Below are 19897 nucleotides of genomic sequence, written 5' to 3'. Positions count from 1 at the left end.
AGACGAAGTGAGGTGAATGACAGGCATTATGACACAGCAATAGGCTACTACGGAGTTTCCCTCAAGACGTCAGGAGGATCATCTGCTTCCAGAACAATGGCTGACTGCTGGTAACCAAGCTGCGGGAAGTGAAACCGCAGATAAGGGCCGGGAATAAGGTGAGGTGGCCTGGGGAACAGATGGTCGCTGGTCGTAGCAATGGGCGGGCAGGGTAAGGAGTGAGCATCGTAGCCACTCCTGGCATGGCCATGCGAGGAAGGGAGCCATGTGACCGCTAGGAAAAAGGAGGCGGGGTGAATGCATTTGGGGGAGTCAACTGCAATGCCCACTACACCTTCAACTAGAGAGCAGACAATGAGGTGCAGGAAGACTTGAGAGATTTCAGAGATTGAGAGATTTCAGAATTTGGTGAGAAAGGGGTTGGAAGAGAGCTGGAGGGCAAGGATGACTCCAAGGCTTCTAATGTGGTCAACCTCGTGAAGAAACAGGCTTTGTTGTCCCGGGGGAGGGGGAAGGGGCAGGGTGGGGTGAGAACTCTGTTTTGCACACACTGAGCAGAAGGGAGATCCAGGTAATGACACCCAGAAGTCCACACGGATCTAGCTTTAAACGTCACCCTCCAGTCAGGGGTTTGCTTCAAAACAATCTTGAGTGGTGGGTTGGCTACAGGTGACACAAAACTGGCCCTGAATAAATAACTGAAGTGGGTGAGAAAGTAAAAATTAGCTCAGACTAAGAAAACAAAAGCCGTGCTACCATCTCAGGCGGGGAAGACGGCACAGGTAAGGCCAGCTACAAAGCTGCCATGAAACACTACTCCTCCCAAGGGCACGCTGCTGCTAAAGTGTCATTACCACCCCCTTCTTTGCGTGGCTACTGCTTTCTGAGTCACTGAGCTCACCTTGTTCTCTGAAATGATGGACCGTCAGAAAGTTTGCCGTTTGAAATTTTATCAGTAAAAATGAAACACCCTCCTGTTGCTGGGAGGATCTAAGTCACTTTGACACAGAGAAACGGTCTTGATTTGCAATTCAGGTTTGGAGCTTCAGATAAGGGGCTTCTGAACACAACATTCACTTTGTACTTTTGAAGGAAATGAACCTGGGCCTGCAGTGCAGTTCAGACCAGGCGTTGACTCCCGTATACGGAGATCTGCTTTTCTCTGAGCCTATCAAAGCACTGCTTCATTTACATTTTTACCTAAACTCTATCCTTCCCCCAGATCCTTTAATTCTCTCTTTTCCCGTTTGGTAAGACACCCATAGTTACTCTGGTGAGGTCCCTTTCATCACAATTAATTTAAAAATCTGGTTTTGTCAAACTACAGGCTTGTTTCTGGTGATCTGAGGCTGATTGGGTCTGCGTAATGGGGATACAGTTCTTTGCACTATTCCCTCTGCTATTGCAAATGATTCACATTTTTCCACATTTCCAAGTTCTTGAGAAGTACTCACCCCATGATAACAGTAGGAGCTATGATGGTGTTTGAGATCTCCGCAAGGGTGAGTTAACAGCCCTCCAAAGACATCCACACCCTAATCCCCGGCACCTGTAAATATGTTACCTTAATAGCAAAAGGGACCTGGCAGATGTAGTTAAGGCAAAAGATCTTGAGATGGGGAGAGTACTCTGCCTTAAAGCAGAGAACCTTTCCTGACTGTGGTCAGAGAGAGATGTGACCACGGGAGAAGGGTCAGAGACGTAGTTGCTGGCCTTGAAGATGGAAGAAGGGGACACAAGCCAGGGAATGTGGGAAGCCTCTAGAAGACAGAAAAGGTAAGGAAACAGATTGTCCTCCAGAGAATCCACGTCAGAGTTCTGACCTACAGAACTAGAAGATAAACTTGTGCTACTTTAAGCCAAATTTGTGGTAACTTGATATGGCAGCAAAAAAAAAAAAGGAATACAAGATCACTCAGCACAGTGGGTAAAGACAGAAATGAACCAAGGGTGCCTTGGGGACGCCAACACTTGAGAGGAGAGGAGGAAATGAGGAGTCAGCTAAGGACACAGAAAGGGAGGGACCAAATAGTGGAACACAGAAGAGACCAAGGAGAAAGTTCCAAGGAGAAAGTGGTCCAGATTTAAACTGCCCACTCCTTAAAAGTGAAGGCTGAAGGGTAAGCAGTCTTTCAGTTTTAAAGCACATGTTCTTCCCTTGCTTCAACGTCCTGTGATTCTAGCATTTTCATAAAATAAACAGCCTTTCCCCTGAAACCACCACCTTCTCCTTTCACGCTAAAAGCCGGAGAGTTCGAGAACTTTCACAATCTCAATTCACATCACAAACCCATCAAGGTAATATTCTGGTTCGGGAAGAGCAGGTTTTACCACATCACAAGTGAGAATGAACTCTATTTTTATGTGCTAATCTAAGTTATTTGACGTTGGAGCACAGCCTAAATGGGAGTGGGACAGTCACCGGCCTGGTGTGACTGTGCTGTGCTGGGTCTCCGTGTTTAAACACTCCTCCCAGACCTGTCCCTCCTCGAATGCTAAGGTCCTCATTAAAACAGTCTCTCTAGACCATCTCACTACCAATTTGGAAAATGGCAAATTATTTTACCCAGGTAGACTGTCCACGGTGCTATCTTACAGGATATTCATATTCTTTTTTTTTAAGTTTATTTATTTATTTTGAAAGGGGGGAGGGGCAGACAGGGAGGGAGAGAGACAATCCCAAGCAGGCTCCATGCTGTCAGCACACAGAGCCCAATGCAGGGCTTGATCCCATGAACCGTGTTAATATGACCAGAGCCAGAATCGAGTCGGGACACTTAACTGAGTCACCCAGGCACCCCTGGAACATTCACATTCTGAAGGGCAAAGTTTATGCAGGGAAAGAAATGCTGAATTTCTAGATTTTCAGGCTTTTTCTAAGTGAAGAAGGTGAAGGATAGGAGTGTATTCCTAAATTCTAAACCCACTAGCCTTATGTGGTATTGAGAAGCTGGGCCTAATGCCTCATTCTCACACAAAGACATTGGCACGTGACTTTTTCTCTGCCTGAATACCCTGCCCCATTAATTCTTCAAAATTCGGAACAGTTGCCACTTTCTTAGGGGGGGCTGTCCCAGCTTATGTTGGCTCCTTCTGCCATAAGCCCCCACGGAACACCCGCGTGTTTCCTTTTGAACCGCTCACCACATAAGCAATTACTTGTCTGCTCTTTCACCCTCACCATCCGATGGCGAATTCTGCAAGGTAAGGACAGCCTGCCTCCGCTGTGCTGTTATCTCCTTGGTCTCTAGCATACAGGAGATACTCACAAATATTTGATGACTGATTAAACGAATGAAGGGTGGGGTCCCAGTGCTCTTATTCTGGCTTTACATTAGTGGTTCCTGAAAATGTAAATGGGAATTAAACATTTGGGCCCCTCAAAGCTAACGAACCAAAAGCACTGAGTTTCTAAAACGTACCTACCATTCAATGTTCATCCCTGGTCTTGTCCAAAGCCTGAAGCGGCAAACAAACACAAGAATAAGTGGGTCGACAACACTAACAAGAGAATTCAGTGGGAAAAGAGAATCATCTTTTCAACAAATGGTGGGACAATTGGATATGCGCATACAAAAGAACGAAGTCAATCCTTACACCACACACACAAATTAACTCAAAATGAACCACAGACCTAATGGAAGAGCCAAAACTATACAACTCCTGGAAGAAACCTTAGGAGCAAATGTTTGTCACCTTGGGTTGTTCAAAACTTTCTTAGACGTGACACCAAAAGCCCAAGTGGCAAACTAGACTTGGTCAAAATTCAAAACTTTTGTGCTTCAAAGCACACTATCAAAATACACCCGAGGGAATGGTAGAAAATATTTATAAATCATGTCTCTGGTAAAAACTTGTACCCACAATATCCAAAGTCTCTTACAACTCAATAATAAAAAGCCAAATAACTGAAGAAAGCACAAAGGATTTGGGTATTTTTCCAAGGAAGAAATACAAATAACAAATAGTAACATGAAAAGATGCTCAACATCATTAGCCATCAGGGAATGTAAATCAAAACCAGGATAGGATACTAGGACGGCTATAATCGAAATGACAGCAAGTTTTGGCAAGGACCGGGAAAGACTGGGGCCCTCATTATCACTGCAGAGAATGTAAAATGGTGCAGCCACTTTGGAAGAGTTTAACAGTTCCTCCAGAGTTACCATTTGACCTGGTAATTCCACTCCTAGATGTATATCCAAGAAAATTTAAAATCCAAAAATCTGTATATGAATTTTCATAGCATTATTCGTAACAGCCCCAAAATGGAATCCACATGTCTATCAATAGATGAATGGATAAACAAAATGTAGTATATCCATACAATGAAATATTTCGTCACAAAAAAGAACGATGTACTGGTGCATGTTACAACATGGCTGAACGTGGAGAACCTTGAAAGAAATCAGTCACAAGAGGCTACATATTATGTGATTCCACTGACATGAAATCTCCAGAAGAGTCATATCTAGAGACAGAAAGTAGACTGGTGACTTCCTAGAGCTGCACTGGGGTGGAAGAAGTAAGGGTGATGGGGAACAGGGAGTTACTGCTAGTTGGTTGGCAATTTTTCTCAGGGTGCTGAAGACATTCTGGAATTGACTATGGTGATGGTTGCTCAACCCTATCGACCATACTAAAAACCACTGAATTGTGCACTTTAATTAGGTGAATTGTATGGTACGTGAATTGTATCTCAATAAAACTGTTAAAAATTTAAGTATGATAAAGAAATGCTGTGCTTCCATTTCACGACAGCACACATTTGTCAGAAGCCAATCTCGTGCTCGTTTCCCCAAGCATAAAGAGAAACACAGGTTTCTGTCTCCTGGGACGCTGACTTCTGAGCTTATTCGTTTTCCTGTGTGCCTGCACGACTGTTAAGGGCTCAGTGCAGGGATTCATGGAGCTGCAGGCTTCTTGCAATGGAGCATTTCGATTCTACGGAGCCATGCATTTTTCTCTTGACAATAAATTGTCCTTGGAGCTTGAAGTGCAGCACAAAAAATTCTTTTTCCAGCACAGTCACTCCATTAAGATCACCTGAAACTCACTGGGTGTATTTAGGGCAGGCCAGAGTGCCAGGATGACTGAATCCTAAATGCAAGATGCTGGGACTTTTGGGCTCATGATTTGTTTTCTCCCTCCCTCCATCTTCCTTTGGCCCAGGTTCTTCAGCTCTAGCACAAAGGTCAGAGCACCCCACACCCCCAAGCAAAAGTGCTGGATGGGAAGAGACAGGAGCATCCTGGAGTTCGGGTTCCATTCCCTAGTGCTGGGGGCCTGCACTGAGTGTCCACACTCTCCCGAACCTCTGTACTTCCCTCCTTCGTGCCCAGGGCAGGGCTTGGATGGGAGTCCTGGGAACAATCCCAGCCCAGGCGCATCAGAGGGAACAAGTGAGCACACAGGGAAGTCTAGGTGGTGAAGGATTCAAGAGAAAAGCTATGGCTGTTCTCAGGTGAAAATGGCTATCTAGAGGGAGATTCAGAGCGGGCACCAAGAAATATGCACAGGGATAAACCAACAACTGGATTAACAGAATAAGCAAAACTTCCACTTTATTTTAGAAGCCTCTGAGACATAAAAGACAGTAACTGCAAAGTCGAAGGCTAACCCAAACCATGCACCTGAGTGTCAGAGCACTCTAGGGGCAAAAGGCGATGGAAAGGTGCATGACTTGGGATTTTTCCAGCTTTAGAAACTCAGAGAGCCAGAACATCCCGGGACTGGTTACAGATTATTTACAAAGGTGTTTACCTGTGCGAAAGAGAAAAACCAGAAGTTATATTTCACATTTTTAGCACTCTACAACAGTCCACCCACACTGCATATGTAGCCGAGCCCACCAGGTTTTGTGAGGAAGGGAAAATAGGCACGGGGGAGAAATGGGACCTGCTCAGGGTCATACAGTATCAAGTGGCAGAGCTGGGAATAGAATCCATAAATTGTATTTCCCCAGTTCTAAAATACCTTTGAGGAGGAAGTTAGCTGGGAAGTCAATTATTTAACAATTATTAGCCCAAAATACTTTAGAGAATAGGGATTATATTTGTGACATGTACAAGGTCCCACGGGCTTTGGAGTGTGAAATGCAATTTGAAGCACAAAGCATAAGACCATCATTCTGAAGTCTGAAGCAAAGACAAAAGCGCAATAAAGGAAAATCACGAGATGCAGGAGTTAAGATCCTCCCCACCTTTTTCAAGAGTTCTTCTTGTTTGGTTTCTTCTTCAGAAAAATCATCATTGACATCCAATACCAGCACTGGAATGTTCAGCAGAGCCTCAAAGTGGAGCCTTGTAAGAAGCATGAACGTTTTAGGGGACAGAAAAAAGAAAGCTGAGCCAACCTTCACATACTCACCAAGTCTTAGTAATCCATAGAAGAGATCTAAAGTCACATGGCTTCTCAATGAAATGGCATGTAAATAGCAATTTGAAAACGAGTTTAATAAAGTTGGCCAGAAAGAGGAAGGCTGAAATTTCTCTTTAGTCTTGAAATGGATACGGAAGGTCAGAGCCCTACACGTTTCCAGTGGACAGCATGCCGAGCCCGAAGGAAGGAAAGGCCAAAACTAGGACTGTCAACTTAGTAAGAAGGACAATTTCTCCAGAAATTTTCAGACCTTCACCCTGAGCTAACTATATCACTATCCTCAATCACAATGTTCAATCTAGGGTAATGTTAAAAAACAAAAAAGGTGAGAAACAGAATCTAATAAAAAGTCTCTTAGCATATAGATTACATCTAACATTTAAGTTTCTGAGTTGGATAATGCTTGGCATTTCCAACCACTCGGTACATTCTCAACCTTCTTATGGGGCTGCGTGCTGAACTCATGTTTGGGCAACTGGCTTGTAGGGAGGCAGGTGTCTGTGTGGTGCTGCCCTCTTCTCTGCTTACCTGGTTGTCTTGTGAACAAGCCAGGCTTCGTGTTGACTGTGAAGCTGCTCGAGATATGCCAGCTCAATTCCTTTCTCCTCTTCCCTGGCCCTGTGGTGTAGTCTCTTCCAGCAAACCTAAAAGACAATCCCCAGGCCCTGCTGAGCTCATGTGCTATCCTGGCTGTGACAATGCAGTCCTCAGGGGCTCTCTGACTCATCTCATGATGTCTATCCTGAGAACGGTAAGCCATGACTTTGCTTCTACTGTCTGGTTTTCTTATTCAATCACAGGGTTAATGGCAAACTTCATCAACCCTTTTTTTTCTTCTTCCCAATCCCATCCAGGAAGTCCCTAAATTCTCTTTAATCTCTCTCGCCTCTGTCCTAGTCAGGTCCTTATCACCTCTCACTCAGATGGTGGCAAGAGCCTTCTGGCTCTCTGCGTTCTGGAGGCGGTGAAGTGCATGGGAACGGCACAGGCCTTAAAGTCAGAAAACCCACAATTCGATTCCTGTCTTCGCCTTGTACTAGTGGTGCAAGCTCTGTGGGCTTCCCTCTCCTCCCCTCCACTCACCCCATGGGGAGTTGGTGAGGACTCACCAAGGTAAGGCATGTCAAGTTCCCGGCCAAAGCTGCTCTCTCCTCCCAGTGAGACCCCTCCACCCACCCTTCCTGAGTGCTGCAGGAGAGTGGCGGTGCGCTCCTTGCTGCGAACACTTCCAGGCTCGGTACTACCTACAGCCACAGAGCCCCAGGTTCAAGGAAGCATGAGGAGCATATTTACAAAATGGAAAATCTGAAACACGACTTTCATATCCTTTCACTCACTGAGTCTGCAGCAGAATGCAAACTCTGCCCAGGTCGAAGATAAAACAAAGAAGTAAAAAAAAAGTGAGGCTTAAGACTAACTCTCCTTCCCTCCCCCTTTCCAGAGAGTGCATGATTCCACTCTGCCTTCACCTGGTAGAAAAGTCTGAAGCACACTGGCTCAGAGAATGTCGTCTTCTCCTTTACCTGTCGCACAAGGCCATCCCGGATGCTGGCCGTCCCCCCTACCTCTCCACCTTCATCCTTAGCACCTCCCTGGACTCAGTGCCAGTGGCCAGATCGGACCCGCAGGACAGGCCGAGCTCTTTACCACCTTGAGACTTTTGCTCCAAATCTTTGTTTTGCCTGATTGCTTTCCTTCCTCTTTCCACATGGCAAACATTTCATCATTCAATGTCACCTGTCCTGGGAAGAACAGGTGGAGTAGCCCACTGATCTAGGGCTACCCTCTTTCAAACACTTAAAAAACTTTATCCCAAATGTAAACTTTAGCTGCAAATGAAGCACACAATACTCCCAAAGACGCACAGAGTCCTTGCTGTTTCCCTCTCACTCAGCCCTTCCTCTAAGGGGACGAAATCATGTAAACAAATTTCATTTATGAACTTATGTCCAACTTTTCAAACTGATTAACAGAGACAGATCTGACACGTTAATACTTCTAGCACCCATTCCTTCTCGCCAATCTTTTCCCCTAATCAACTATCATCCCAAACTCAGATGAAGTCCTTGTCCTTGGCATTTTATAATTTACTTAGACAATAGGTAAACCAACATGCAAAACAATGAATCAAGTGCTAAACTGTGAGCTTTGGATCTTTCTTCAGTGTAGCAGTTCAGATCAGGGAGGGAGCAGCTGTGCCCCAGAGTCAGAGAGGTGTTCCCTGGAGGAGGCAGGGCCCCCCCCCCTTTACTTCTAGTACCAGCTCCTGAGCACCACTCGGAGAGCCGGCGCTGTGCCAGGCCCTGGGGAAACACAGGCCGCCGGTGGCATTTCAGCTGTCTCAGGAGACAGAGGGAGGCGTGTACAGGGAGCTCTGAGAGCACAGCGGCTGGGAGCCAGAGTCTGTCTTGTTCAGGGCCGAGCGCCGGGCTGGCACAGCCAGTGGTCAGTGAAAACTCTGTTGCCTGCCGCCGTTCGCTGAGTCCATTTCTGCCCTCGTCTCCCCGGCTCTGTTAACCTTTTTCTCCTGCTTTCATCTTCTCCATTTCTACTTTCTTTCACCATGAACCTGCTTTCTTCTTCCTCTTTCTGCCTATACACCCCACCCTTACTGCTGATGGCTTCAAGACATTTCCCCTTGTTCTCCTCCCTTCCCCATCACACAGCTTTACACCCCCAACTTCTAGCTGCCCAGTTCTCGATACCACAACAACCAATGTTAATTTTGTATACTTTCAGAAATATTTTATGCATATACACATTCTTACCACCACTTTTTAAAAAAACACCATACTTGTAAAAGGTGTCCCACTACATCCCCTGTGCTGGCTTTTCTTCACTTAACAATTAGTATTTTCCCATCTTTTTTATGGCTTTAGAGTTTTCCAATGTATGGACAGAGCACAATACATTCAACTGATCCCTACTGATGACCACTTGGGTTGTTTCCAATAATCTGTTATTTACAAACACTGCTGTCTTGCACATGAGCCATTGTGCCCATTTGGGAGCATATTTATGGTATAAATTCCAAGGAGCGTGATTAACAGGTAAACTCCTACTTCGAACATTTGACAAAAATCTTATTTTACTGGTACGGCTACATCAATTTTTTTTTAAGTAGGCTTCACACCCAGCACGGAGCCCAATGTAGGACTTGAACCCATGACAGTAGGATCGAGAACTGAGCTGAGACCAAGAATCAGACGCTTAACTGACTGAGCCGCCAAGATACCCCTCAACAAATTCTTTTCTTCAAAAGTCATATGCAAACAGTTCTTTAGACCTGTGTCTCTTGGTATCAGTCCTCACAAAAGGACACACCTGAATGTAAGAAGGGCGGTGTAGCTGCACACAGCAAGCGGGGACCTTCTTGCTGATCTGCCCCCTTGACCAACCACCGCAGGAAGAGAGGCTGCTTGGACACTGAACTGTGACCGCTAGTGGGTCTGGCCACTCTACTTCCCAAGCCCAAGCCTGGGTGCCACGGGCACCAGGCACTTCGGCATACTAGCTCCATGCTGCCGACAGTCCCCGGCAGGGCTGCACTCTCTTCCTGATTCCATGGGGCTGGGTGGGACACTGAGGAACAGACATTTCTCTTTTGACTGTTTTTCAGGTTGGCTTGCTTGTGTTTTAGAATTTAAGGAAGAGCAGGTAGAAAGGAGCAAAATGCCCTACTGAGGTCCATCTCACATGCTCTAAACTCAGTATTTCTTTCCCAGGGCTTTGTACTACAGTATTGGGCACTCCCATGGCTTTTCACATGCAGACGTGTTCACGTCTGTTCTCTTCCCTCGGATATGGTCACCTCTGAATCTCACAGGAGGGGGTCAGGGGTGACTTTGGGGAAGGATATCAGCATTCCTGGGTCTCTGGCTCTAAAACCATCAAAAGACCATCAAAATCCACAACCAGTCTTAAAGCTTTTCTGCTTTTTCTACCATTAAGTTGCAAGAAACCTTCAAAGCCCCTCATTTTTTTTCAACAACCCCCCTCATTCCACCCCTGCTGAAGGAGCTCAGTTAGTCTCTCCACGAAGGTGTGTCAGTCATACCACCACCACCGCCGCCACCACCGCGGCCACCATCATCACCACCACCACCGTCACCATCACTTCTCGGTCATTCCAAAGGGCACAAGCAAGTGAGGAAGACTCTTGCTGGCCTTTTCTCCAGCTCCTGCAAGCCTGTGTGATGGGCTCTCCTACCTATCTTCTGACTGCTCAGTCTGCTCTCAGGCCTGCCCCTGTCCACAAGGCTCAGTCCCATCTCTAAAAAGCACGGCCTCTAAAAAAAATAAAATAAAAAAAATAAAAAGCATGGCCTCTAATCAGAAAGGAGCTTTCCTCCTAAGATTATGCAGTATATCTGGTATTTGACTATACATTACATATGTCTCAAAAGCCGAGAGCAACACACCTCTCAAAAAATACCTCCAGCCTTGACTCAGAATCCCACTCCAGAAGAGCCCTTGGAGACCACTAGTCTCAGCCACTGGATTTAAAAGACAAGGACCCCTCTAGGGGAAAGGTGTCCAGGGTCACTGCCAGTCAAAGACTCTCCTTCCTGGTGCTCCTTCTATGATATCACCCTACTGCATACTAGGCTGGCTCCAGGGTCCAAGTCAGAGAGTCATAAAATGTAACTTCTGTAGTCCATCCTCAAGGTTCAAAAGGCAGCTATAGGGGCGCCTGGGTGGCTCAGTCGGTTGCGCGACTGACTTCGGCTCAGGTCATGATCTCGCAGTTTGTGAGTTCGAGCCCCGCGTCGGGCTCTGTGCTGACAGCTCAGAGCCTGAAGCCTGCTTCAGATTCTGTGTCTCCCCGCCCTTCTCTAACCCTCCCCTGCTCACGCTCTGTGTCTATATCTCAATAATAAATAAACATTTAAAAAAAATTTAAAAACAAAACAACAACAACAATAACAAAAAGGCAGCTATAAATTACAGTAGTATCAGGGTGAGGTGAGGAAACTCTCCACTGCATCCCAGCATCCTATTCAGGAAACCATCAAGACCACCCCAGACTCTGATGGATGACCCAGTTGGAGAGAAGGGAAAGTTGAGGCAACGGAGTACAGGTGACCTGGTCAGAGGAGCCAATCTGCAAACCCTGGGTGATAAAGACAATTCCCAATTTTCTCTGTGTTGTTACTACATTGAGAGAGTCCCTTTCAGTCATTTGCTTTAGCCCTCTACTGCAGAAGCCTGTGGGAAATGGGGTACTTGATGCCAGAATGGGAGGGTGTTTACCCTCTACCCACTGTGCTCCAGATAATACCCACAACCTAATTTCTCCAACCAGAAAATCAGGGTTGGAGAATGTCACCTCTCAGGTTTCATATGGCTGGGAAGCTTAAGGCTTGAAGTTCTGCATTACCTGGGGAGTAGCCTGGAGGTAGATGAAGCCATGTAATTTGACCCGGCTGGCAAACTCCTGCAGGAGAAAAGAATGCCAGTCCTGATAGATATGCCATTCGATGTCACTGAGGGAACCATTTTCAAAAAGATTCTTTGCAAAGATATACCTGGTTGGAAATGTAAGTGGGATTGGGGGAGGGGAGAAGAATGGGAAAGGGAATAAAAGGCAAAAGGGAGAGAAGGAGAAAAATCAATAACCAACTTGTTCCACGTCTGTTCAAACCACTTAACCTTTCTAGCTCCTCATCAATCTTTAAGAAATCTGAATTCTTAACCTAGATCTCCTTCCTTCTCCAACGGCAAGATGGGAAATAGCATCTAGACTTTAGAAGCCAAAATCACAGCTTTCCAACAGGACTGATCCACTGGGAGAAAAGGGGCACTGGAAAAGAATATCATTGGTTGCTAGCAATTTTCCCTGCTGGAAGCCAGTCAGAACATACAGCATATGGTGCATGAAAACTGAAACTTTTGAGATTTCTCTATTATTATTGTAGCAAGCCTTCAAACAAAAAACCAACCTAGGGCTCGTGAGGGCTTCTGAGTCTCCAAGGCTGCTGAGCCATCCTCTCATACAGCTAACAAGCAGAGAAGGAAACGTACTGAAGTGGGGTCACCCATGCAGCAGGAAATGCATTTCTCACTTACTACAGTATTACCAAGAGAGCAGACCTTCCCCCAAGCACACATGAGCTCTTCTTTACTCGTTTCCTCTGTTGCTGAGCTTCTAATCCAGGTACAAGAAAGCTAAATCTAAAAATCAAGCTAGCTTGAGCCTTGCTTACTTCCACAACAAAAGGAGCATCTGGTAAATAGGAGATCAGAGCTAACAAGAAACCCACTGCTTCAGAAGGGTCAATTCTGCTTTCAAACGTCAGGCATCTTGATACAAAACACAATTTACATCCTAAACAGTGAACACCAGTTTCTAAGGCAACGCTTAGCAACTGGCCACTTCTGGGAAAATGAAATTCAGAATCCTTGCGTACGAATGGCCCAGGGAAGTATACACCACAAGGCCGCAAGTGTTGCGATTAAAAGAACGGGCTGCAGTGTCACATTCCTGAGTGTGAGCCTGGCCCCCAAATTCATAAGCTGCGTTACCATGGGCAAGCCATCAAACTCCCTGAGCCCATTTCTTCCTCTATACAAAGAGGTAACAGTAGAACCCAACTCGGAATTGTTGTGTTGACTGTTTGTAGGACAAGGTGCTTGCTGGAGTGACTGGTGCATAGTATTCAAGACATCGTAGTTGTTACTATACCTACTTCTTTGCTAGGCTGTAAAGAAATTAATCTGGGAGCTCCAGAAGTCAACTCTCCCAGTCTGGAATGGTTTAGCTATGGTCTAGCCGAAGGCAACAAAAAGATGACTTCTGTAACTCAATTTCTGAAAAATATTTTCAGCTTCGTCACAATTTAGAAACTAAAATCTTATAAAGAGAAAAAACATATCTGTTATAAGCCTTACGAGGGATCCTCATCTTTCTTGAGGATGAGCACTTCTTTCTCCCAGCTGGTGTTGATGGGGAGACAGGGAGAAGGTTGGGCTAAGGGAGGGAACTACTGCATGTAGGTGCTGCAAAGAACAAGCGTAAGGACCCAGGCATCAGGGCCCCTGTTCTAAAAACACATGCTTTTGTTTCTTTTAACTCAAACCAAAAAGATTTAGGTTTCTTCCTCCCAGTCGTCCCCTCTCCCAAATAATTTGTGTTCCTCCTTTGAGACACACATCACACACGTGTGCACGTGTGCAGTCTCAGAGTCCCGTTAGAGTAGGATTACCCTGAAGGAAGGGACTGGGTCTCCTTTGTTCACTGCTGAGTCCCAGGATCCAGCCTGGTGTCTGAACATACAGGGATTTAATAACTCTGTGCTTGAGCAAATGAATGAATGAATGTTTTCAAAATGTTTATTTGAGAGAGAGAAAGAGCATGCACGTGAGCAGGGGAAGGGCAGAGAGAGAGGGAGAGAGAGAAAAATCCCAAGCAGGCTCTGCATTGCCAGCATAGAGCCCTGATGTGGTGGGACTTGAACCCATGAACTGTGAGATCAAGACCTGAGCCGAAACCAAGAGTGGGATGCCCAACCTACTGAGCCACCCAGGTGCCTCAAGTGAATGAGTTCTTTAAATAGGGGAAAGGGTCTGGGGGTGCTTGGGTGGCTCAGTCGGTTGAGTGTCCGTTTGACTCTTGATTTAAGCTCAGGTCATAATCCCAGGGTTGTGGGATCAAGCCCCGTGTCAGGCTTCACACTGATCGTGGAGCCTGCTTAAGATTCTCCCTCTCTCTCCCTCTACTCCTATCCCCTGCTAGCACACGCTCTCTAAAATAGAAAATTAAAAAAGGGGAAAAGGCCTAAGTTACCATTAGGATTAAATGAATTATCTTTTCTATCTCAAAAATGCCCCCCTCTGAAGAAAACATCTAGAATGTATAGCTGTCTATAGCAAAATCAGTTCTCATCTCTTCCTTTACAAGTAAATGTTAAGATCTTATACCTTCTAAACCAAGTATTCTTTTTTCTGAGGGGGTCTCTCATATGCCTACTTCACTAAAGGGCTGGAAATAAAAAAAACCCATGGTGAATATGTTTCCAAGCAACCAGGGTTGTTGTATGTAAGTCATCTTCCCAGTCCAAGAGGCATGGCTTAGGAAAGGGGAGAGAAAAATATGCAGTAGTATACCCAACAAATGAAAAGAACCAAAATCTACAGTCCAACTACCTATAATTCACATATTTAGCTTTTATAAAGGGTAGGCTCTCTCTCTCTTTTTAATTTTAATATTTTTGAGAGAGAGAAAGCACAAACGGGGGAGGGCAGAGAGAGAGGGAGACACAGAATCCAAAGCAAGCTCCAGGCTCTGAGCTGTCAGTATAGAGCCCAACGTGGGGCTCGAACCCATGAACCGTGAGATCTTGACCTGAGTCAAAGTTGGACACTCAACTGACTGAACCACCCAGGTGCCCCTTAGTAGGCTCTCTCTTGGGGTAGAGAAGGAATATGTAGCCCGTATCTTGCACTGTTTTGCATATCTTGCATGACATATCTTGCAGTGTTTCGAGATATTAAAAATTACATGACATTTACAAGTGTACCCGTAGTTTTTTCCTACATGAGGCTTTATGGAACACCAAGAAGTAGAATTGGTTTGTCTAATCTGGAAGTAAATGGGTAACTATTTCTTACATCTTCAGAAGTAAATGGGCAATGAAAATGTAGCATTTTTCAGGGCTCCTGGGTGGCTCAGTCATTTATGTGTCCGACTCTTGATTTCAGCTCAGGTCATGATCTCACCATTGTGAGACTGAGCCCCGCGTCGGGCTCCGCACTGGGCATGGAGCCTGCTTGGGATTCTCTTTCTCTCTCTCTCCCCGCCCCCCCCAACTGCTTGTGTTCTCTCTCTCAAAATAAATAAATAAACTTAAAAAATTTAAAAAGAAAAAAGCAGCATTTTTCCAAGTATACTTTTCAAAACCACAGCGGAGCAGGGTCTGAGCAAGAGAAAACATGCGGTGCTGAGCACGGGGCCTGTGCCCAGTGGAGGGCTCGGGGTCTTACCTGTCACTGTACACGGACCTCTCAAAGATCTGTACCGCCTTCTTGGACTGTAATTGTTTCTCGGGAAAGGGCTCCAGCTGTACTTTTAGGCGGCTCATAAAAGAACATGTCTGGAATGTGTAGGACCATCGTGCTGGTTCCTGGTACATCATATCCAGCAAGTTTCCAAGATTTGGAGCAGTGTAGGCCTAAAGGGAAATTACAAAAGAGGAGAATTTCCTAGAAGGTACATTTACTTCATGGTGTTTGCTCCCCACACCCATGGTTTAATATCAGTGAGGGAAACAATTACAGAAGTTTCCTTCTAAAAAAATGTAATCATATCCCCCAGTTTATTCAAAGCCACGTATCAAGGAAGAGATTTTCCTACCTGATTAGGAGAGAATTTGAGAGGGAGAGGACATGCCACCTTCAGCATACCAGAGAAGAGCAGAAGAAGAACCACACGCAGAATGAGCACATTCACTGACTGGCTTGTGGAGTCTGTCTGACGAAGAGTTCTCCAACAACAACTACTTGGAATCCAATCTTTCCATTGTAACACTATGTTGCCTCTCTTTTGAGCTTCCATCCCTGGCTATTTCTTTCTACAACTCCAACCCAGACAAGGAAGCAGCGGATTATTCGAAAATCCAACTAACCAACCAAAGAGAATTCTCTCTCTCTCTCTTTCCCTCTCAATGAAGGGATTAAAACAGCCAAGCAAAACCTTCCTCCTCCATTCTAGAGACTTTATGAAACATATTTAAAGACCCACCTACTCGGCACGTGCAGGTGGGAACATGGGTCAGATACTCGAGAGCCCTGATTCTTTCCTGGGCTCTGCCACTGACTCAGCACAAAGCCCTTTGGCTCTGCATTCATTCAACCGCCATTACCTGAGGGCCTGCATGGATGAGGCGCTACATGGGCTCGATGCTGTAAGGGGTTCGGAAAACAAAACTAAGATTTATTTTCAGTGTTCACTATGTTGTTATCTCATTTAATCTTCAAAACAGCTTCATGAAGACGGAACTATTGTTATGCTCATTTTCCTGAAAGGCAAGTCCACTCAGAAAGGTTAATTAAGTAACTTACTTGTCCAAGATCTCAAGGTGAGTAAGTGCAGAACAGGGACTCAAACCTGGCTTCCTCTAACTTCATTCTAATGTTTCTCTATATAAAGATAAGCTTGGAGGTCAATGATACATGGAATTTCCACAGATGGAAATGGGGATTAAGGGAGCATTTCGGGGGGTGCCTGGGTGGCTTAGTCGGTTAAGCGTCTGACTTCAGCTCAGGTCATGATCTCGTGGTTTGTGTGTTCAAGCCCCGCATCAGGCTCTGTGCTGACAGCTCAGCATCTGGAGCCTGCTTTGGATTCTGTGTTTCCCTCTCTCTCTGCCCCTCCCATGCTCATGCTCTGTCTCTCTCTGTCTCTCAATAATAAATAAACATTAAAAAAAATTAAAAAGCATTTGGGTGGAGAGAAAGATATAGGAGGTGTAAAAGGTTAGACATCCATAAGTGGCCCAGTTTGGCTAAGGATCAACCCTAGATTACACAGAAGGCTCCCAGCTCTCTGAAAGGCTTCACTGGGAGCAATGCAGGTAAAGCAGAATGGATCACAACATGTTTTCCCTCCTTTCAATCCTCCAATCCGCAAACACACAACAGCCTCACAAACGGCTCCTGGTTACGAGCTGGAAGTAGAAGCAGGGGGATGAATTAGAATCCACTTGAGTCTCTGATGGTGTCACTAGAAACTGTAGGGAGCCCTTGGGGTGTGGCACAGTTACCAGACTGCGCAGAAGACCACTGAGGGGAGCGAGCTGCTGTGAGTACAGATGTACTAGGTGGACCAGGTGGGAGCTATTCCACCGGCAGGCTTTGGGCTACCAAAGGGAGGCCAATCCAAAACAAAAAACTTACAGGGTCTACAGGATTTCTGAAAGAACCCACCTCAGCTACAGAACAAATGCAGACATCCTTCAAACATAGAAACAAAGGGAGGGAAATAACTGGATACAGAAATATTCAGCAATTCAAAAGGAGAAAGCCAATGTGTGTGCTCAGGACAAGCAGCCCCTTAGGAGACAGAGCTGTTGCCAGAAAAATCTCAATGAGAGTTAAGGGACTGCCACATTGATAAGAACAGGCTGTCATTTAAAAAAAAAAAAAAAGGAACAATATGAAAAGAACATTCTTAGAGGAGAAAAACGAAATTGCCATAACAAAGCACTCAATGAAGATGGTAACTAGCACACTGTATGCTGCAGTAAACCTAATTAGTGAATCGGCTCAAGAAATTGTCCTTAAACTAAGAGAAAAAAAAAAACCCAACCAGAAAAGGATGACAGAAATGAAGACACGCGGGGTAGAAGGAAGAGATCCAGTGTGCACTGTCGTATCGTGGCAGGGCTTTTTTTGGCCTCTCCTTGTCTTTCCTCTGGAAAGATAGATCAGGATGTAATGTCACCTGTGTTCCACCTTACAGTAATTAATATGATTTTGTATCAAACAACTTTCCAAACAAGAGCTAAAGTGATCCACAACTCCATAGTACCTGTAGCTCAGACAAAGCTATCTAGGGAAATGATTTTCCTTCTTATGAGACAAGAGTCCACCACAGGGAGGGGAAAAGCCACCCCCAACAAAGAGATGAGCAGAGGAAGACCCCTACTCATAAGGTGTGCATCTCCCTCTCATCAGATTTCATCATCACTGAGAATCGCTATCTAATAGAAACATGTAGGATCTCTAGGTATTTGAGAACAGTTTAAAACCATGGAACAACTAGGAGTTATAGTAAGAAGGAACTGATCGGATAGAAAAGCTAAAACTAAAAAATTAAAGAAAAGCTCTGAGACGTGAGACTTTCCACCAGAGAAATTCACTGAGTACCATAAGAGATTTCATATATATTTACATATATAGCTTTCATAAGCATAAACACACACACACACACACACACACACGAACCCATAGCTGGACCTATCCTGCCAAAATGTTGACGATTCATAAAACTAAAACAAAAACCTAACAAGGGGGAATCACACAAATTACTTATTTAAAAAAAAAGGGGAGGGGGATCAGGGACACCTGGGTGGTTCAGTCAGTTAAGCATCCAGCTCTGGCTCAGGTCATGATCTTGTGGTTGGTAAGTTCGAGCCCCGCATCAGGCTCTGTGCTCACAGCTCAGACAGAGCCTGGAGCCTGCTTTGGGTCTGTGTCTCCCCCTTTCTCTACCCCTCCCCTGTTCGCAGTCTATGTCTCTCTCTCTCTCTCAAAAATAAACATTAAAAAAATTTTTTTAAAAAAAGGATCAAAACCATATAAAATACTTCTCTACAACAGAAACTACCTTTTATATTCCAGAGCAAAAAAACAGACATTTTTTAGACAAGCAATCACTCAGAAATTATACCACCCACATACCCCTTCTGAAAAAAATTCTCTAAAATATATTCCAACCAACTGAAAAATTACAAAATGGGAAGATGTGGTAATGAGAAAACAGTGGCCAGTGATCAACCAGTAGAACAGAGTGAAATGTAACTAAGGAACTATTATTTAAATGGCTATAAAACTGAGTGCCAAATTTCTATTGTTAAAAGAGACATTTCACAATGGAAAAGCATTCAGGATCTACAAAATTTCAGATAATTTTAATATACTGGAGAAGAAGATAATAAAAAAAAGTAAAAAAGTTTTGTTTTGGTTTGTTTTTCCCTTTCACAGAGATTCCACTAACATTAAAAGATAGGTTTAAACATGTACATTTTTATGTTTATATACGGGGGGGGGGGGGGGGGGGGGGGGGGGGGGGGGGGGGGGGGGGGGGGGGGGGGGGGGGGGGAGGGACAGAGAGAGAGGGAGACAGAGGATCCAAAGCAGGTTCTGCGCTGACAGCAGAGAGCCAGATACAGGGCTCGAACTCATGAGCCATCAGATCTTGACTGGAGCTGAAGTCAGATGCTTAACCGACAAAGCCACCAGGCTCAGCAGCACATGTACGTTTTTAATTTAAACGTTTCCACTGTTGGGATAAAAACGGTATGTTTCTCATGTGAATAAAGGGGAGAAAAATGAAAGAGAATATTAAATATAGCAAAAAGGAAAAAAAAAAGATGAAAGCATAAAATAAGGTGATAGAAGAGAGAAAATACCCAGGAAAGGCAAACCCTAACACTGGGTAAAAACTAAAAATCCTATTTGAAAGAAAAATACCTAAAACAACACAAACTCTGAATAATAATTGAGAAAGAAACAGTTGTCCAGTAACTCTACCCCCCAAACAGCACTGGATCCATATTATTTAAAAAATGATTTCTATCGTACCTTCAAAGAATAGATAATTCCTATGCTAAAACAGTATAAAACTTCTCAATTCATTCATAACCCTGATGGTAAAACCTGTTAAAAAATAGCAATTCCAATTAAATATATATATATATATATATGTGCAAAATTTCAAACAACCTAGTAGCAAATTAATGGGACAGTATACCATGATCAAAAGGGTTCATTCTAGAATGTACAAACGGCACCACTA

At 44.7% G+C, this 19897-nt stretch overlaps 1 protein-coding gene across 4 annotated transcripts in view; it reads right to left on the bottom strand.

The window, feature by feature from the left end:
• Nucleotides 1-5538: 5538 nt before the first annotated feature.
• Nucleotides 5539-19897, bottom strand: part of DGUOK (deoxyguanosine kinase) — a 29250-nt gene continuing 14891 nt past the window's right edge. For 2 of the 4 annotated variants that reach the window (XM_043603711.1, XM_043603714.1), the window contains 5 exons: nucleotides 15364-15551; nucleotides 11762-11909; nucleotides 6910-7025; nucleotides 6203-6302; nucleotides 5539-5763 (listed from right to left, as the gene is read on the bottom strand). In XM_043603711.1, coding sequence (XP_043459646.1) covers nucleotides 5737-5763; nucleotides 6203-6302; nucleotides 6910-7025; nucleotides 11762-11909; nucleotides 15364-15551 — 579 coding nt within the window. In that variant the 3' untranslated portion in view covers nucleotides 5539-5736. The other 2 variants (XM_043603712.1, XM_043603713.1) reach the window with 2 other exon arrangements.

Source organism: Prionailurus bengalensis, chromosome A3, assembly GCF_016509475.1.
Source record: "Prionailurus bengalensis isolate Pbe53 chromosome A3, Fcat_Pben_1.1_paternal_pri, whole genome shotgun sequence".
In the NCBI taxonomy this organism is placed as follows: Eukaryota; Metazoa; Chordata; class Mammalia; order Carnivora; family Felidae; genus Prionailurus; species Prionailurus bengalensis.
The sequence above is the reverse complement of the archived record's forward strand: the minus strand, read 5'-3'. Positions and strand labels throughout refer to the sequence as shown.